At 50.4% G+C, this 14,752-nt stretch overlaps 5 protein-coding genes across 5 annotated transcripts; 3 read left to right on the top strand and 2 right to left on the bottom strand.

The window, feature by feature from the left end:
- Nucleotides 1-2,130: 2,130 nt before the first annotated feature.
- PV09_03692 (uncharacterized protein) lies at nt 2,131-3,822 on the top strand. The gene has a single exon (XM_016356921.1). The coding sequence runs from the start codon at nt 2,540-2,542 to the stop codon at nt 3,641-3,643; it is 1,104 nt and encodes a 367-aa protein (XP_016215010.1). The 5' UTR covers nt 2,131-2,539; the 3' UTR covers nt 3,644-3,822.
- Nucleotides 3,823-3,826: 4 nt separating this feature from the next.
- On the bottom strand, nt 3,827-5,981 carry PV09_03691 (cytochrome c peroxidase, mitochondrial). The gene has a single exon (XM_016356920.1). The coding sequence runs from the start codon at nt 5,309-5,311 to the stop codon at nt 4,187-4,189; it is 1,125 nt and encodes a 374-aa protein (XP_016215009.1). The 5' UTR covers nt 5,312-5,981; the 3' UTR covers nt 3,827-4,186.
- A 180-nt stretch (nt 5,982-6,161) lies between these two features.
- On the bottom strand, nt 6,162-8,054 carry PV09_03690 (uncharacterized protein). The gene is made up of 2 exons (XM_016356919.1): nt 6,727-8,054; nt 6,162-6,668 (listed from the first exon to the last, which is right to left on the bottom strand). The coding sequence occupies exons 1-2, from the start codon at nt 7,784-7,786 to the stop codon at nt 6,454-6,456; spliced, it is 1,275 nt and encodes a 424-aa protein (XP_016215008.1). The 5' UTR covers nt 7,787-8,054; the 3' UTR covers nt 6,162-6,453.
- Nucleotides 8,055-8,361: 307 nt separating this feature from the next.
- Nucleotides 8,362-9,931, top strand: PV09_03689 (uncharacterized protein). Its single transcript, XM_016356918.1, has 3 exons — nt 8,362-8,798; nt 8,852-9,099; nt 9,152-9,931. The coding sequence occupies exons 1-3, from the start codon at nt 8,674-8,676 to the stop codon at nt 9,625-9,627; spliced, it is 849 nt and encodes a 282-aa protein (XP_016215007.1). The 5' UTR covers nt 8,362-8,673; the 3' UTR covers nt 9,628-9,931.
- Nucleotides 9,932-10,155: 224 nt separating this feature from the next.
- On the top strand, nt 10,156-14,620 carry PV09_03688 (uncharacterized protein). Its single transcript, XM_016356917.1, has 3 exons — nt 10,156-10,547; nt 10,602-13,974; nt 14,030-14,620. The coding sequence occupies exons 1-3, from the start codon at nt 10,242-10,244 to the stop codon at nt 14,473-14,475; spliced, it is 4,125 nt and encodes a 1,374-aa protein (XP_016215006.1). The 5' UTR covers nt 10,156-10,241; the 3' UTR covers nt 14,476-14,620.
- The last annotated feature ends 132 nt before the right edge of the window (nt 14,621-14,752 follow it).

Below are 14,752 nucleotides of genomic sequence, written 5' to 3'. Positions count from 1 at the left end.
CCTTCTTCAGGTGCGTTACCTGATACACGAACTGCTGAACCCAGGCGTCCAAGGCCTCGACTTCGGCTCCGCACTTCGCAAGACGGTGCCTCACCACCGGCTGATCGATCAGCGGTTTGCCGAACGCCTCCCGCTTCATAACGTACTCGAAGGCGGCCGACAGCGCAACTCGGGCGGCACGAGTGGTCCCAACACAGATGGTAAGACGCTCTGGAAAGAATCGCAAAAGTCAGTACAGATGACGCTGCTCCCGAATCTCGGCTGTTCGTCCTTACCGTGATTGAAGTTGGTCATGATGTACTTCATGCCTGCGCCCTCCTCGCCGATGAGGTTCTCGACCGGCACCTTCACATCGTCCAGTTCAATGTACGTCGTACCTCCAGACACTGCACCGCTTGTCTTTAGCCGCCGCATGGTCACGCCAGGATGGCCTAGAAGAGGCACCACCACGAGTGAGAGGCCGTCCCGTCCAGGACCGCCGGTTCGCACGGCCATGGTGGTGTAGTGGCTCCAGATGCCGTTGGTGATCCACTTCTTGCTGCCGTTGATGGTGTAGTACTTGCCGTCAGCCGTCTTCTTGGCCGTGGTCGAGATGTTGGCCACGTCCGAGCCCGCGCCGGGCTCCGTGATGGCTAGGCAGATCCTCTTCTCGCCCTTGAGCAGCGCGGGTAGGAATCGATCTTGCAGCTGCTTGCTGCCGTACTTGATGATGGGCGGAATGCCGTACGCCACGCCCGCGCTCAACGACGACGCCGGGCCGCCGAGGCCCGACTTCTTCATCTCCGAGACGTAGATGGCGAAATGCGTGTAGTCAAAGTCTTCGACCTTGAGGTTCAGGATCTTGTGGATGCCCAGACTCTTGAGCATCTGCACCGGCAGCGGAGCAGGCATGTAAGGAATGAGCATGTTCTCCTTGAAGAAGTCCTTAAACACATGTTCGGGCACCGTACCGGCCTCTTCCCACTCCATGGTGTGGTCTGTGAAGCGTTCCTTGAGCCATGCCCGCACGTCCTTCTGCCATTGGCGATGGCTGTCGTTGTAGTACGGAGAAGGCAAGCCTTGAATCCAAGGCGGTTCAGCGAACGGAATGGGAACTTCTTGTGCAGCCATGGCGATTCGATTGAACCGTGACTTTCGATCTTTGGTCTTTTTTTGTTCTCGCCTTCTCCACTAAATCATTTTCCTTTCTGGCTATGATTTACTGCTACGAACCTAGAAATATTCTCTACTGCATGTCGTCTGCGGTGTTATTCGGCAACTCAGCTTGTGCTGGGGTATGGATGTGGGGCTTGGAGGTAACTTTGCCGAAAAGCAACCGAGATTTGTTTCGATGTCCTGACATCTATTCAGATCTAGTTTTCTAAGGACGCTCTTTATAGTACGTTTTTCAAAGACGATAGAACCGCTTTTGAGAAAAGAACGTCTCCAGGCTCCCTCTTCTGAACAAGGAAAAGAGGAACCGAGAATTCGTAAACCCGACCGTTGTCAGAACAATCACTACTTCTCTCGTATGACATTGATATTTTTTTTTTGAAAAAAAAGAAAAAAAAAACCTTTTCAATCTGCGCTCTCTTAGAGATCTCCTATTCACACTGGATACAGATGAGATATTGTAACATGTCGAACGCACAGTCTTGACGGCAAGCGCGTGTGCTGGTTTCCCCTTGCGTGCATGTCTTTGATTAAAAACGAGCATGTGTATGAAAGTAAATCAAGTGGCTTGTTTTCTAGCTCGTAGAGCGAGCAGACTGACGGAATATTCCTTCATCAAGACTGAATTCGCGTCCGTAAGCGAGCGCAATGTCACGCCTTTAAATTTCATTGTCTGGGGAATATCATGAGCGCGGACCAATGCCCCTATTCGGCCGCCTCTCAATTCAGGAACATATCGTCATAACTCATGTATCCACATAATGCTTATTGCCTCTCCTCATCAACAGTATTCCGGACATCTTGAGAGACACGTGTAACGCGGTTAGCCTAAAGTCATAGCGTCAGGACCGTAAGATGACAGCTGGGAAAATGTGATCTGTCATTCTGCGCTGAAATGGATCAACACACCATCAGCATCAGGCTACTTTGACCGCGAACAAACAACAAAAACAAGGAACGTTGCGATGAGCACTAACGGGTTAACAAAAGGACGTTAATCAACAACGATAAAGTGTACCTAATGGAGCCTCGCAGGATCTCTTCAAAAGCTACGCGCACTTGGCAAAAATACGCGATGTCTTCTTCACGCGTCGCCCAACAATGGCGCATACGTGACTCAATTCCGGAAACGACCAGGTTACGAAATGAAAGCTGTGACAGTTCAGCAGCGATCTCATAAGTGTCACCGTCCTCGAAGCGCAGATCAGAGAGCACCTACCGCTCTGTTAGAAGGGACAACCATGGACGATTCGATGGGAGACAAATCTCCCCACCGACATATAACGCTGGGCTCGCAAGACTCTCGGTCCAGATTTCCAACTTCTAATCCTCAAACATCTGGTCAAACACGTCGTCACAGAGCTCTTCCGTGCCAACATCAGCCAAGATGCACAAGAAGCTCTTCACCTTCGCCCTCATCGGCCTGGGCGCCGCCTCGAAAGTTCCTGTCGTGGAGGACGCTGACATCCCCAACCTTCGAAATGCTGAAGGTGCTCTCGGTCTCGCCAAGCGTCAAGGGCCACTGGGCGGCGTCGGATTGCCAGGTCTGCAGGCACTTCAAAGCGTTGCAAATGGCCTTCCCCTTCCCGTTAAGAAGCGTCAGTTACCTGATCACGTGCCTTTGGTCAACAACGATGAGCTTCCCGACCTGAAGAACACGGAGGGAGCCTTGGGCATTGACACGGCTCGGGTGGTCCCCAGCAAGATACCGCTGGTGGACAACAAAGACCTTCCGGATCTGGGCAACGCAGAAAAGGCTGTTGGACTCGACAAGCGCCAATTTCGTGGTGCTAAGCTACCTCTTTTGAACACAGATGAGCTCCCCGATCTGGATCCAACCCTGAAGGCGTTTGGTTTGGAGGGCAGCTCCCGCCGCTCTCGCAGACGCCGCCAACTCAGCTCGGCAGACTTTCCACTGGTCAACGAACAGGATCTGCCCAACCTGGACAACACAGAGAACGCACTAGGACTTGGAAAACAGAACAAGCGACAACTCCCGAAGATACCCCTTATCGACGAGAGCGCTCTGCCGGACTTGAGCGGCACAGAAGCTGCATTTGGCATCAAGGATGATCGAAGGGTCAAGAAGCGCGGCCTTGCTCTGCCATCTATCGGTGACAACTCTGCCCTAGACGGCGTCAAGAGGTTGGCTGGCGCGCTCGAAGGTGCCGCATCAGATGCGACAAGCCAAGGCACAGGCGGCGCTACCGGTTCCGCCGGTATCGCGGGTCTCAAGAAGACAAAGCGTGATGGCCTCGGTCTGCCCCTGCTTGACAAAGCACAACTGCCAGACTTGAAGAAGGCCGAAAGCGCTCTTGGCATTTTGGACAACACAGGCGACACTCAGAAGAGCGGCAGCAACAAGAGGGCTCGAAAGACCAAGAAGCGTGCTGATGGTGGCCTTGGCTTGCCCCTCCTCGACAACCTTGCTTTGCCCAATCTGAACAAGACGGAAAGCAGGCTCGGCATTCACCTTCCCTTCAGGGCTTAAATATGTAAGTCATTAGACATTTTATCTTCGATTGTCAGCCAGAGGGCCTAGAGCTTTATTGGCGCACATACCCTTTAATTGTACTTTGCCCTTTTGATTTCCTTTGTCACAAGAGAGAAGATTGTTTGTGGAGGTATTCATTCGCGGATGATATCGTCGCTGGCGATTCAGGATTCAATTGCAAGGACTTCATGTTGATAATACACTAATGAAATGGCTTTCCGTTCCAAGCTCTTTCCGTCGTCTCAATTGGCATTTGGTCATGACGAGGAAAAAAAAAATAAGAAACGTGGAAATATTGTTTTGGTTTTTTTTTTCTTAGAATGAAGTGTGAATATTTGATGCCAACGCGATTTCTAAAGTCTACAAATGTGGATATACTACTCCTTGCTCAGGATTCGGATCAGTAGGAAATGACAACCAGTCTCGAACTCATGCCGCGAGTATTATTTTTGGAGGGGCCAGTGGAGAAACCGTCGTGCGATAAACTTCCAAAGTACAGAAAAAAACCAAAGCGCGCCATGGGCAAACTCACGCAGCTCCCTACGGGTTCTGTTCCGCCAGCGTCTTAAATCTCATGCGTTCCTCCTCGCTCGTCGTGAACGGCACGCCAAGCTCGAAAAGCTTGGTCACGGCTTTTGAGAAATCCTGGAAGAAGGCCTCGTTGTCGTTTGCGTACTTCTCGACCACAGATCGGAACTTCTTGTCCTGGACGAGCGCCATGTCCGTTGGTAGCATCATGAGCGACTTGGTCTTCTTGTCCTCGTACTGCTTCGGACCGTTCCAGCGTTTCCATTGCCACTTCTCCTCCAGAAGGAGCCTGAAGTAATCGTTTGTCAACACGGTTGGAGAGAACGTCCAGGGGCCGTCGTAGCCGGAGCGGTCGGTGTGGCAGCGACCAAGGGCGTGGGCGCCACACAGAGCGACCATCTCCTGGTCGTTGAAGCCCATGCGGCCGAAGATGGCGCGGATGTGGTTCTGATCCTTGCTCGCGTCCGGAAGACGACCATCGGGAGTGCAGAACGACACGTCGCGGTCAGCACGACCAGGTCGGAAAGGAATGGTCGGGCCTTGCATCTCCTGGATGGCGCAGACGCCGGCCAAAATCCACAGATCGGAGTACGAAATCCAAGGGAACTGCTCCTTGATCGGCTCGAGGAAATCACGGGCCGCGGCTAGGCCAGCGTTGGCACCATGATCTTTCTCTGGTGCGAAGCGCATGGTAGCGCCATTGCTGCCGCCTGTCTTCGTCTCGGCATCGTAGGTGCCGCTTGCATGCCATGCAAGTCGCAAAAGAACAGGGCCGTAGCTGCCATCGTCGTAGTCGTCCTCATCTTCCAGCTTCTTCGCGATCGCATTGTAGACCTTCTGGTAGTCCTCGAACTGCGGCACGAACGGACCCTTTTCTACGGTGGAGGCATTCTGCGTGTAGAGGTAGTAGGCACCACCTCCGACGGCACCTGCGCCGACTAAGCCGTAGATCCAAGCGTTGCTGCCAGACTTGGGGCTTGCCTCAGAAGCGTAGCCGCGACGGGATTGCTGACGAAACGCCTGGCGGGCAACGGGTGCGAAGCGGGAGCTGCTTGCACGAGTGGCAGTCTGGAAGGCGGACGTCGAAGTTCGCAGAGAGTTGCGAGCAAAAGACCGAGCTGCCGCTGCGGTGGCCATGGTAAATTACCGTCGTCGTGGGGCGCGAGGGACAAGATGACAGCGTAAGGATGCAGCCGATGTGAGGTTTCGGACAGAAATAATTAAAGAGAAGTGTCTTCGCAGGTGACTTGGCGCAAGGTCAGAATGGCAAAGGCAACAAGCACGGTGCCGGAAGCAAGGACAAAGATGTCTGGATGAAGCAGGACAGAAAGAATGTCGTCGAAGGTCAAGGATGCCAGCTATCAACAGAAATGAGCGTTCGGAAAGCTTTCGGAAGAGGGTGACAAGCCCAATAATGTATGTACACTGTGATTCCGAGCTAGCTACGCTGGAAATTTTTCGTTACCAGATCAACAGGGTCCATCGAGACACCGGCCAAGTCAGAGATCGGTCAGCAGACTCCTGAAAGCGACCTGCGTGCGCGCGAACGGCTCGAAAACGAGCTGGATCCGGCAATCTGATGCCCTCGCCGACGCGATATCGTGTTTCGGCGAAGCTCGTGTCTCCATCGTATGATAGCGACGTACCAATCACACTCGGCGCTGAGAGCGGTGGCGTGGCTCCACTTTTCGGAATGCGTCGTCCCTGACACTAGAGAGCGTCTTCTAGAACGAGAGCTGATTGTAATCATCTGCAGAAAGACTCCGTCGCCAGCACCCGCGGAAATGGCGGATGGATCAGGGACGGGGAGCGATGAGAAAAGCGACACGGGCGTACGATGACTGGAGGCCTCCGGTGCCTTTTAAGCCTGGACTATACTCCGTCCGCCGCTCGTCACGCGTTCTCCGCGTTTATGCCTCTTTGGACCTGCTTAGATAATCCTGTTTTGCCATTCGGCCATTGGCTCGTTCCGAGGTCTGAGCCATGACCTGCCATGCCTCTGAACTTGTTCTACTCGTGCGGGCATTGGTTTGTTCGAGACGAGCAACAGGACGAGAGCGACGATGGATGAGATGTCGTCTTCATTTCCTCTACGCGATGCCATCGAGCGCGTGATTGTGAAAAAGCTGTGATCGGCCCTCCTCGGGCCGCAAATTTCTTCAATAACTTTTCTCATTACTTGAACTTTGTCAAACACCGCCCAATGCCGCTGAAAAGGTCACGTCGTTCAGAGCTAATCCGCAAGGTACAAGTAAAAGCCACGGGTTCCTCTCCCCTACTTATAGACACAGACACAAAATCACAATCCCAACGCTGAATACCAAGTGCAACGAACTGAAGGCTCGGCCAAGGGCTCCAGATGTGCTGCCTCCACAACACTTCCCTTTGTAGGTAACATTGTTCATCGTGGCAGCGACTTGGAAAACGGAGCCAGGGAAGTTGCCCTTGTCATAAAAGTCAACGAGCAAGAAGTTTGGCGGGCGGCCCCAGTCCGCTGTTTTCGTCAGAGCGTGTTGAAAATGAAACAGGATTGCATGCGAAAGAAGACTCACAAGTACAAGTTTCGGCCGCAAGACCTAAGCTTGAGTTCCCGCTTACGGCGTTGGTCTGATTAATTGCAGCCACATTTGGCACTAGGATATTGATGCCCAGATCCGAAATGTCTACGTTGAGATTGTGGTTCGCAAGGTACATTCTTTCCAGGCTCTGGTTGCGATTCAAGTTTGGCGGTCGGTTGACTGTGCAAGGGAAGTCAGGATTCGTCGGCGAGAACGGCGTCTCCCACATCTGCGAAAATTCATCAAGAATGTAAGGCACGACGGTCTGGTTCGCCTGGTAGTCCATGAAGAAGATGACCCGCTTTTGGTTGATGATGAGCTCGGATGTAGTCGGCCAGTCGTTGATGCCCATGGGAATCTGCGGAGGCGTGTACAGGTATTTCTCGAGTCCTGAATTCTGAATAGCCGGCACAAAGTTTGTGACATCGGTTAGGTCATAGTTGCCCATGAGGATGGTAACCACCTCGAACGGGTTCTGTTCCAGCCACGTCACAAGCTTCTCGAATTGCGCCTGGACTGTGCCGGCGTTCAGAAGGTCGCATGAAGTGTGACAATAGTACATGGTTTCATTTTCCCAGTGTGCCTGCGCCTGCAACATGCGAATACCATCGTTCAGTTGGTCAATGATCCCGTAATCCTGGTTTCGAGCCGCATTGTTCTTCTTGATAAAAGGGAAGTTGTGGGCAGCCACGTACGTGATATTGGAGTACGATCTATCACAGAACTCAACGTAGCCATTGCATGGTTGAGTATTCGTGGGCCTTGCAGATGACGAAGTTCCGGAGGCAGTCCCATTGGTCGTAGATGTTGTGCCTATAAGCTCGGTCTGGTTCGCTGTTGCATTTCCAGTCGAACTTGCACCCGTGCTGCTCAGCGTTATAGTAGAAGTGTAGGAAATGTATGTTAGGTTTGTCGTCTGAGCGACGTCGCCAATTGCTGGCCCAGTAGCTGAAGAAGACGCTCCCGTCGTCTGAGTTCCGGGCTGCGAAGTCTCACTTTGGGATGCGACGAGCAGGGGCAGATATACCGCTGATAATAGCGTCCGTATCCTCATTTTGAAGTCTGGCCGAAGACCCTTTTCCAAACCAAGCGATCGATGGGTGCAAAAAGAATTATTCAAATACACATACTCAGATAACGAAATCAGTGTTTGGAGGCGGTTGGGCGGCGGAAGGGTGTCTGAAAACAATGATGCACTCACGTGAAAATGCAGATGAACAGTGTAGTTTCTACAGACTAAGAAAGATCGGACGCCGCTTCCTGAAAATCATTGACAATAAGTCCGTGACGTACGGTAAATTGACAGAGAAACGTCCTTGGCTGCTCGTTCGATCGGCATTCAACCACGTTGTGAGAGACACGCGATCTGCATCGCCTGGCGGAAGCCATCGGATCGCATTCCAGGGTCCAAGCAAAGTCCAATACATCAAAACATCCTGTTGATGGCTTAATTGGCTGTCCTATTGCAAGTACTGGACGCGGCTCTTCCTGTTTGGTGTTAAACAGATAAGTTAGACTTTGGGAGTGGAGCTGTTGGGCTGTGCAGTATGACGTTCGAGGGTCCACACTTACTCGTTGCTTTTAGTGACGACGGTCACAGCTGCTGGCCAACGCGGCCAAAAGCATGAACTTGACGCAAGTGGTGATCTGCATTGCCACAAGCAGACGTAGTGTGCTCTGTTTTTTTGGGGAGGAGGGAGAGCAGAGGACAACAACTGGGAAGCTACCGTAGACGAATTCTGTTCCTCGCCGCTGGATGTTTACGTAGTCGTTCTTACTTCACCAATATTCGTTACGAATTCTGCTCACCACTCGCACCATGGCTGCTACGCAATCATAAGCGTTGATTCTCTTCATTGTCTCTTCTTCGGTGTTGTCAATTTTAGCACTCTTTCCTTTAATCGTCGTACCACGGCCTCGAACGCCGAAAGGACAAACGATATGGAAAAGTCCCTACTACACAGAGAAACCAGAACCAGAAAAAGATGGGCAATCATTTCCTCCTTCTCCCTTGTTATATCAGTTGTCTTCCTGATCCTGTGTGAACTGGGAACCACATCCTCTAGGTAATGCTCTACGAATTGCCCTGGAAGTGAGACGTTATCTTAACGTTACACAGTCGACTTCCGAACGTTTACTTTATCAAATTAGATCTTAGCAACATCATTCCCACGAGTGTACCTAACTATAGTCTGATCAATACCATAGCGCAGACATTGGGTCTACACGATTACTACCAGGTTGGTCTGTGGAATTACTGCGCGGCGAATAATGGTGAAGGCATCGTCGAGTGCTCGAAGCCCAAGACGCTTTTCTGGTTCAATCCCATCGCTGTGATACAGAGCGAACTGCTCTCCGGCGCAACAAGTACGTTCTCAACCGAAAAAATGGTGCAGATCATACTTACAGCTGCTACTAGTCGCCTTTCCTACTGAGATCCAAAATGTCTTACACATCTTGAAGACAGCCTCACAATGGATGTTCGGCCTCTTTCTCACAGCCGTTGTCTTGGACTTCGTAATGATTTTCATTACTCCCCTCGCCCTCTACTCGAAACTTTTAAGTCTCCCAATCGCCATCTTCAGCTTCCTTAGCGCGCTTGTCACTACCGTTGCCGCCATCCTCGGCACTGTGATATTCGTGATCTTCCGGAATGCCGCGCGTGCTCAAACAAACCTCAACATTGGCGCCAATATTGGAAGCGAGATGTTCGCATTTATGTGGATAGCTGCGGGGTTTTCGCTGTTCAGCTTCTTGATACAAATGAGTCTTCTATGTTGTTGCAGGAGTAGGCGAAAAGCAAAGAAGGAATGGAGAAAGCGCCATGCGAACAGTGTGAACGGGTCAGACAAGGAGAAGGACGATGCATCACCACAGAGATCATCAATGACTTGAAAGACATGTTAAATGCATTGCTGACAAAGCTGTGCGTGAAAGGTTCTGCACATGTCAACACTGCATCAGCGACCCATATGAAACGGAGATTCGTACGCTGAAGGAGACCGACCTCGCCAATCGCCATTGTCGCGTAATTTGCGTATGTTGCTAGCTTTTTCTATGATGACGACAATATGCTCAACCTTTGGAAGCATTCCTGCAGGTTTTCGGTCTGCTAAGGTTTGCATCAACGAGTGAGGCCACCCTCGTCCTATTAGAATTAGATAGAGGTACAAGAAGTACAATCAAAGTGTTTGAGCCACTCATCTCTTTTAATGTGCACCGAAATCAATTATTAACACAGCAAGCCACACGAAATGACGGGGATTCAAATGGATTCTGTGAAGAGTGTTGAAGATGAGGACATGCTCATAGTCTTGGCTCTGGTACCTGGAGAATGATCGGATTGGCTAGTCCATTTTTGGACAGTAGCTAGGTACTGCTTGGGCGTCGCAGACGAATGCACTGATTTGTTGTTCAGCGCGACAAACACCACCTAGCGGTCGACGTACCGAGCTCACATCGACGTCCCGCTCGCTGACGCCGCGCATTTACGGACATATCGTCCAAATATGGCTTCGCCGGCCGCATCGTCACAGACTCGAGCCATGAGAGCGGGCAGAGATTCTGTTCGGCTTCCCAAGCGAAAGACCAGAAACAGCGGAGAAACTGAGAAGGTGCCGCAACCCCGGAAACGCAGCAAGATCAGTGAGGAGATATTTACCACGGTCACAAACGGTGATGAAGTTACAAATGGGTATTTGACAAAAACTGGTGGTGAAAGGAGGGTAAGCCATCAAGCACTTGCTGTAGGAAGGGTGAAGAGACAGTCAAGCAATTCGTACAAACAGGCCAAGCCAGAGGGCGGCCAGATTTTGGTATGCTGTTCATTCAATAGAGAGGAGACGTCTCTACTGACAACTCATCCACAGAGCAAGACGGAACAGTACACGATCAAGCAATTACCTGGTCTACCAGACAACATACGCAAAGACACAGTGCCATTTCGCGCATTTTTCCAATCGCTCTCACAGTCGCTACATGAAGTTGTCGTCGCAACGTTCAGTAATGTGCTTATATGGGACTACAACTCGACAATCACATCTCCTGTACCCACTACCGTTCGCCTACCAGAAACGCTCAAGTCAATACCACTGGCGGCCGTCGTGCCCAAAAGTGCTACCGCTGCATCCACAGACTCGGGCCTGGTTGTGGTATGTCCTAATACCGGAAAGGTTTGGTACTGGGAGAGTACCGATAATGCGACCGCATATCAGACGTATTCACGGGCTTTGAAGGTTAATGAGGGCCATATCAAATTGATGAGCGGAGAGCTTGTTGAAAGAATGGTCAAAGTCGAGCATGGGGGATACGTTCTAGTCCTGAGCAGCGGAAGGCTGGCGTATCTTAGCCTCCAAGATCGCAATAGCCGTCCAGCGGTTGAGGTGTCTATGCTCAGCAACGACAGTCAGAACCAGGGCAGCTGGTTTGGCAGCTTTAGAGCTACGCTGAGAGGTGCCTGGCGTAACACTGTTGCTGCAGTTAGAACAAGAGCAAGGAATAATCGTTTTGAGACAATTGCGTTAACCCAGGAAGGTTTGTTAAAGGTTTGGGATGTCGAATATGATGGTTCTGCGGCCTTCAAGCATCAATTCGACATTTCAAACGAACTGAGGAGTGCCTTGGAAGACAATGATGTGATCGAGAAGGACGCGAAAACTTCTATCACTGTCATTGATTTCACTATGATTTCGAAACCGAGCTCCGCTCTTGCTCGCCAGCAAGACGCAAACTTTGCACTTGAAACAGTAGTTCTTGTCAGCTTCAGCGAGAAGGGCGTAACAAATTTCTCACTTATCCATCTTAACATCGGTTCTGGTCGACTTGAAATAACCAGAATCACTCCGATCACCGTTTTCAAGGTTCCCACCGCCATCAAATCCACTTCATTTAGTCTCATCATACCAGATCCAGGACACTCTGCATTTATTGTAATGCCGAACGCAGTCATTGTCGTTTCACTGGAGAAGGTGGTGAGCGCGCCTCGCGACAATGTTGTGAATAACGTCTATCAGGACATCGTGTACTTTCAGTACAATCTTGGAGCCGAAATCGTTGCCTCCGCTGCCGAGCATTGCAATCATGCTGAGAAAGGGGGTACTTCGGGGCTTCTGCTCTTTACCAAATCTGCCGGTGCTATTCGCATGGTGGCCAAGGAACCACCTACAGAGGCGAGCAAACAAACTATCAGTCCGAAATCCAAGATTGAGCAAGAGGTGTTCTTCGGAAAGAATGCCCAGCCGATACTTGATTTTAGCCAGGGTGGGAGCTTCAACTTTGAACAAAAGGATGTTGAACGTGCAGCACTTGAGTTGAGTCACGAAATATTGACTTCAAACAATAGCAATATACCCACGGCAGAGTCAAGCACGGAAAACCAGATTCATACACGTGTAGGACAGCTACAACGATTAATCTCTTTTGTGCTCAACAAATACTCCCCCATATCGCGAGCTACGAAATGGCGCTTGTTATGGGATGCGGAAAAGCTGGAGGCCGCCTCACAATTGTGGAAAGTTTATGAGAGGTGGTTGAGCGATAAGGAGGGCGATGAGAAGATCTTGTTTCCACTTTGGGTCGCAGCTATCAACGAGAAGTCCCGAGGTGAAGCAGATCCTAAAAAAGGTGAAGTTGACGCAGTCAGATATTGGTTCGAACATGACGTGGATCGAATTAGCAAAATCTTGGTTACGATGGAGAGTGTCATTCTGAATGAACATGCACTACAGAAGGGCAAGTGGAACTTGCTAGTGCAGTTCATCTCAGAGGCCCAAGATGTTATCAAGACCTTGCTGCACACTGCATACGACTTTCGACAGCACAAGTTGAGCATGTATGGCCTTCAGGATGAAGTGGTTGAGGATGGCGTGCTACGTGACATAGAAGCTTATCACGAACTTCCCGAGCCGTGGACCGCGGAGAAAAATATATGCACTCACCTGGGAGGCTACGTTGCCCAGACCAACAAACTACTTGTTGATTTGAGCGAAGAGGCACAAGACAAGGCTTCCGGAATCAACACCGCATTACTGTCAAATCTTCGCAAGCACCAGCACTACCTTGTTTTTCTCACTTGCTTGACCCACTCTGAGCGCGCACTCTGGCTCCAGTCTCGAGCTGATGAAGATGAACGTGCAAATGGCATAAGGCTACAATATGCATTTGAAAATACGATACGACCAGAAATGCTGCTTGGTCTGGCAGAACTAGGTCGTGGATTTGATGGCATGAGCATCGCAGAGAAGCTGCACGATATGGACGGCCTAGTGCAACTTTGTGTGGCGGAGATTGAGTACCTGAGTGATCCGGATGAGTTGGGAAAAGAAAGTCAGCAGGAACGTGCACTCAAAGAGAGAAAGAAGAAAGAGATGTATGAAAGACTCGAGAAGTACTTCAATACGTATGGTGAAAAATTCGCACATGCTTTTTTCACCGCGCAAATCAATAATGGACGGCTGGCGGACCTTCTGCAACGGGACTTTGGGAAGCAGAAAGAGCTTACAATGTTTTTACGTTCACGACCAGAGTACGGGAAGTTGGCGTGGATCAACGAAGTTACAAATGAAGAAAATTTTCTGGGCGCGGGTGAAGCTCTCTTGAAGGTTGCTCATGAACGGGAGCCGAATATTTGGGCTAAAACTGCGGAAGTCTCATTGGCGAAGCTAGCTTATATGGCTGCACAGAGTCGCAGCGACAAGTCGACCCTGGATGGCGACGACTACGCAGTTTCATTTTGGGATCGTTTGGAGAGGGAACGAATCCTCAATAGTGCTCAAACCGCACTCTTCAATCACGTACATCCGCAGCTTAAACTCGGTATCGATGAGAAGGCTTCAGTCGATATGGCTATGGAATCTTTCGGTAAGCATGCGATTCATGACCGTCCTGCCAACGAGGAGCTTCTTCGACAAGGGTTTAGCGACCTCAATCAACAGAAGGTTCTCAGCCCGGAAATGCTCATCGATGTTCTTACATTGATGGACAGCGTCGAGTCTCCTGAGCCAGCAAAAAGTATACATGGCAGGGAGTTCTTATGGGCTTGTAAGGTATTGCATGCAAGTGGATACTGCGAGGGTAGAGACACAGCAAAGGGCGAAATGTTGAGGGGCCTCATTTGGAAGAGGTTGTTTGTGAGGGACGATTGGATGAAAGTGCACGCAACCAAAGGGAAGAGGGATAAGGAGGTGATAGAAGGCCTTGGTGAGACCCTATTGTTTCAGACGTTAAGGAATGGGGCATTGGAAGGTGAGATCTTGCACAACCTTTTTGACTGACGTGTGTGCTAAGGTGCTTGATATAGATATTTGGGAATCTGCTCCAGCCTACACAATTCCAGCGCCGGCCGATGTAGTGGGTGCCGGCGCAAAATGGGAGTCTCTAGGATGGCGGTTTCCTAGCAGAGATCTTGCCGAGCCCATAGCGAAAGATAGTGCTGCGGATGACGAGGTTCTCAACGACTACATCTCCCGCTGTCGTATGGCATCTCATTTTGAAGGCTGCAAGGAGCTTGCTGATCGTGCAATCGAAGAAGCAAATCTGGAGAAAGAGAGAAAGGAGCAGGCGAAAAGAGAGATTGCAGAAATGATGGTAGCGCGGGAACAAGAGGCTCTGGGTCGAGGAAGAGGATTAGTGGGTACAATGAGCATTGATGACGAACTGTATTCAGCAGAAGACGGACTCGCGGATGACGAGGAGGTCCTCACGCAGGAGCAGATTGATGCTGCAGGAATAGGGGTGGATGATTGATGTAACTATTTCGAAGAAGTCTGAGCGGCTATTTTGCTTCTCGATCGCTTTCGTAATGAGACTGTGCCAATTAAATCACGTTGGATTTGTTGTATAGAAGTCGACTTCGGCGCAGCATGTAGACGGCCGGTCAAGCTAACATGGCATATTTATCCTTTTGCGATCTTTCATTAGCTGCAATGTAGCTTTAATAAGCCGTAAATGGTTTCGTACAAAATTCTTTGGTTTATTTTTCTACTACATTACCACGTGCGTAGATACGAACTGTAACTCTTCA

This window comes from Verruconis gallopava, assembly GCF_000836295.1.
Source record: "Verruconis gallopava strain CBS 43764 unplaced genomic scaffold supercont1.10, whole genome shotgun sequence".
Classification (NCBI taxonomy): Eukaryota; Fungi; Ascomycota; class Dothideomycetes; order Venturiales; family Sympoventuriaceae; genus Verruconis; species Verruconis gallopava.
This window is presented reverse-complemented; position numbering and strand designations above follow the sequence as displayed.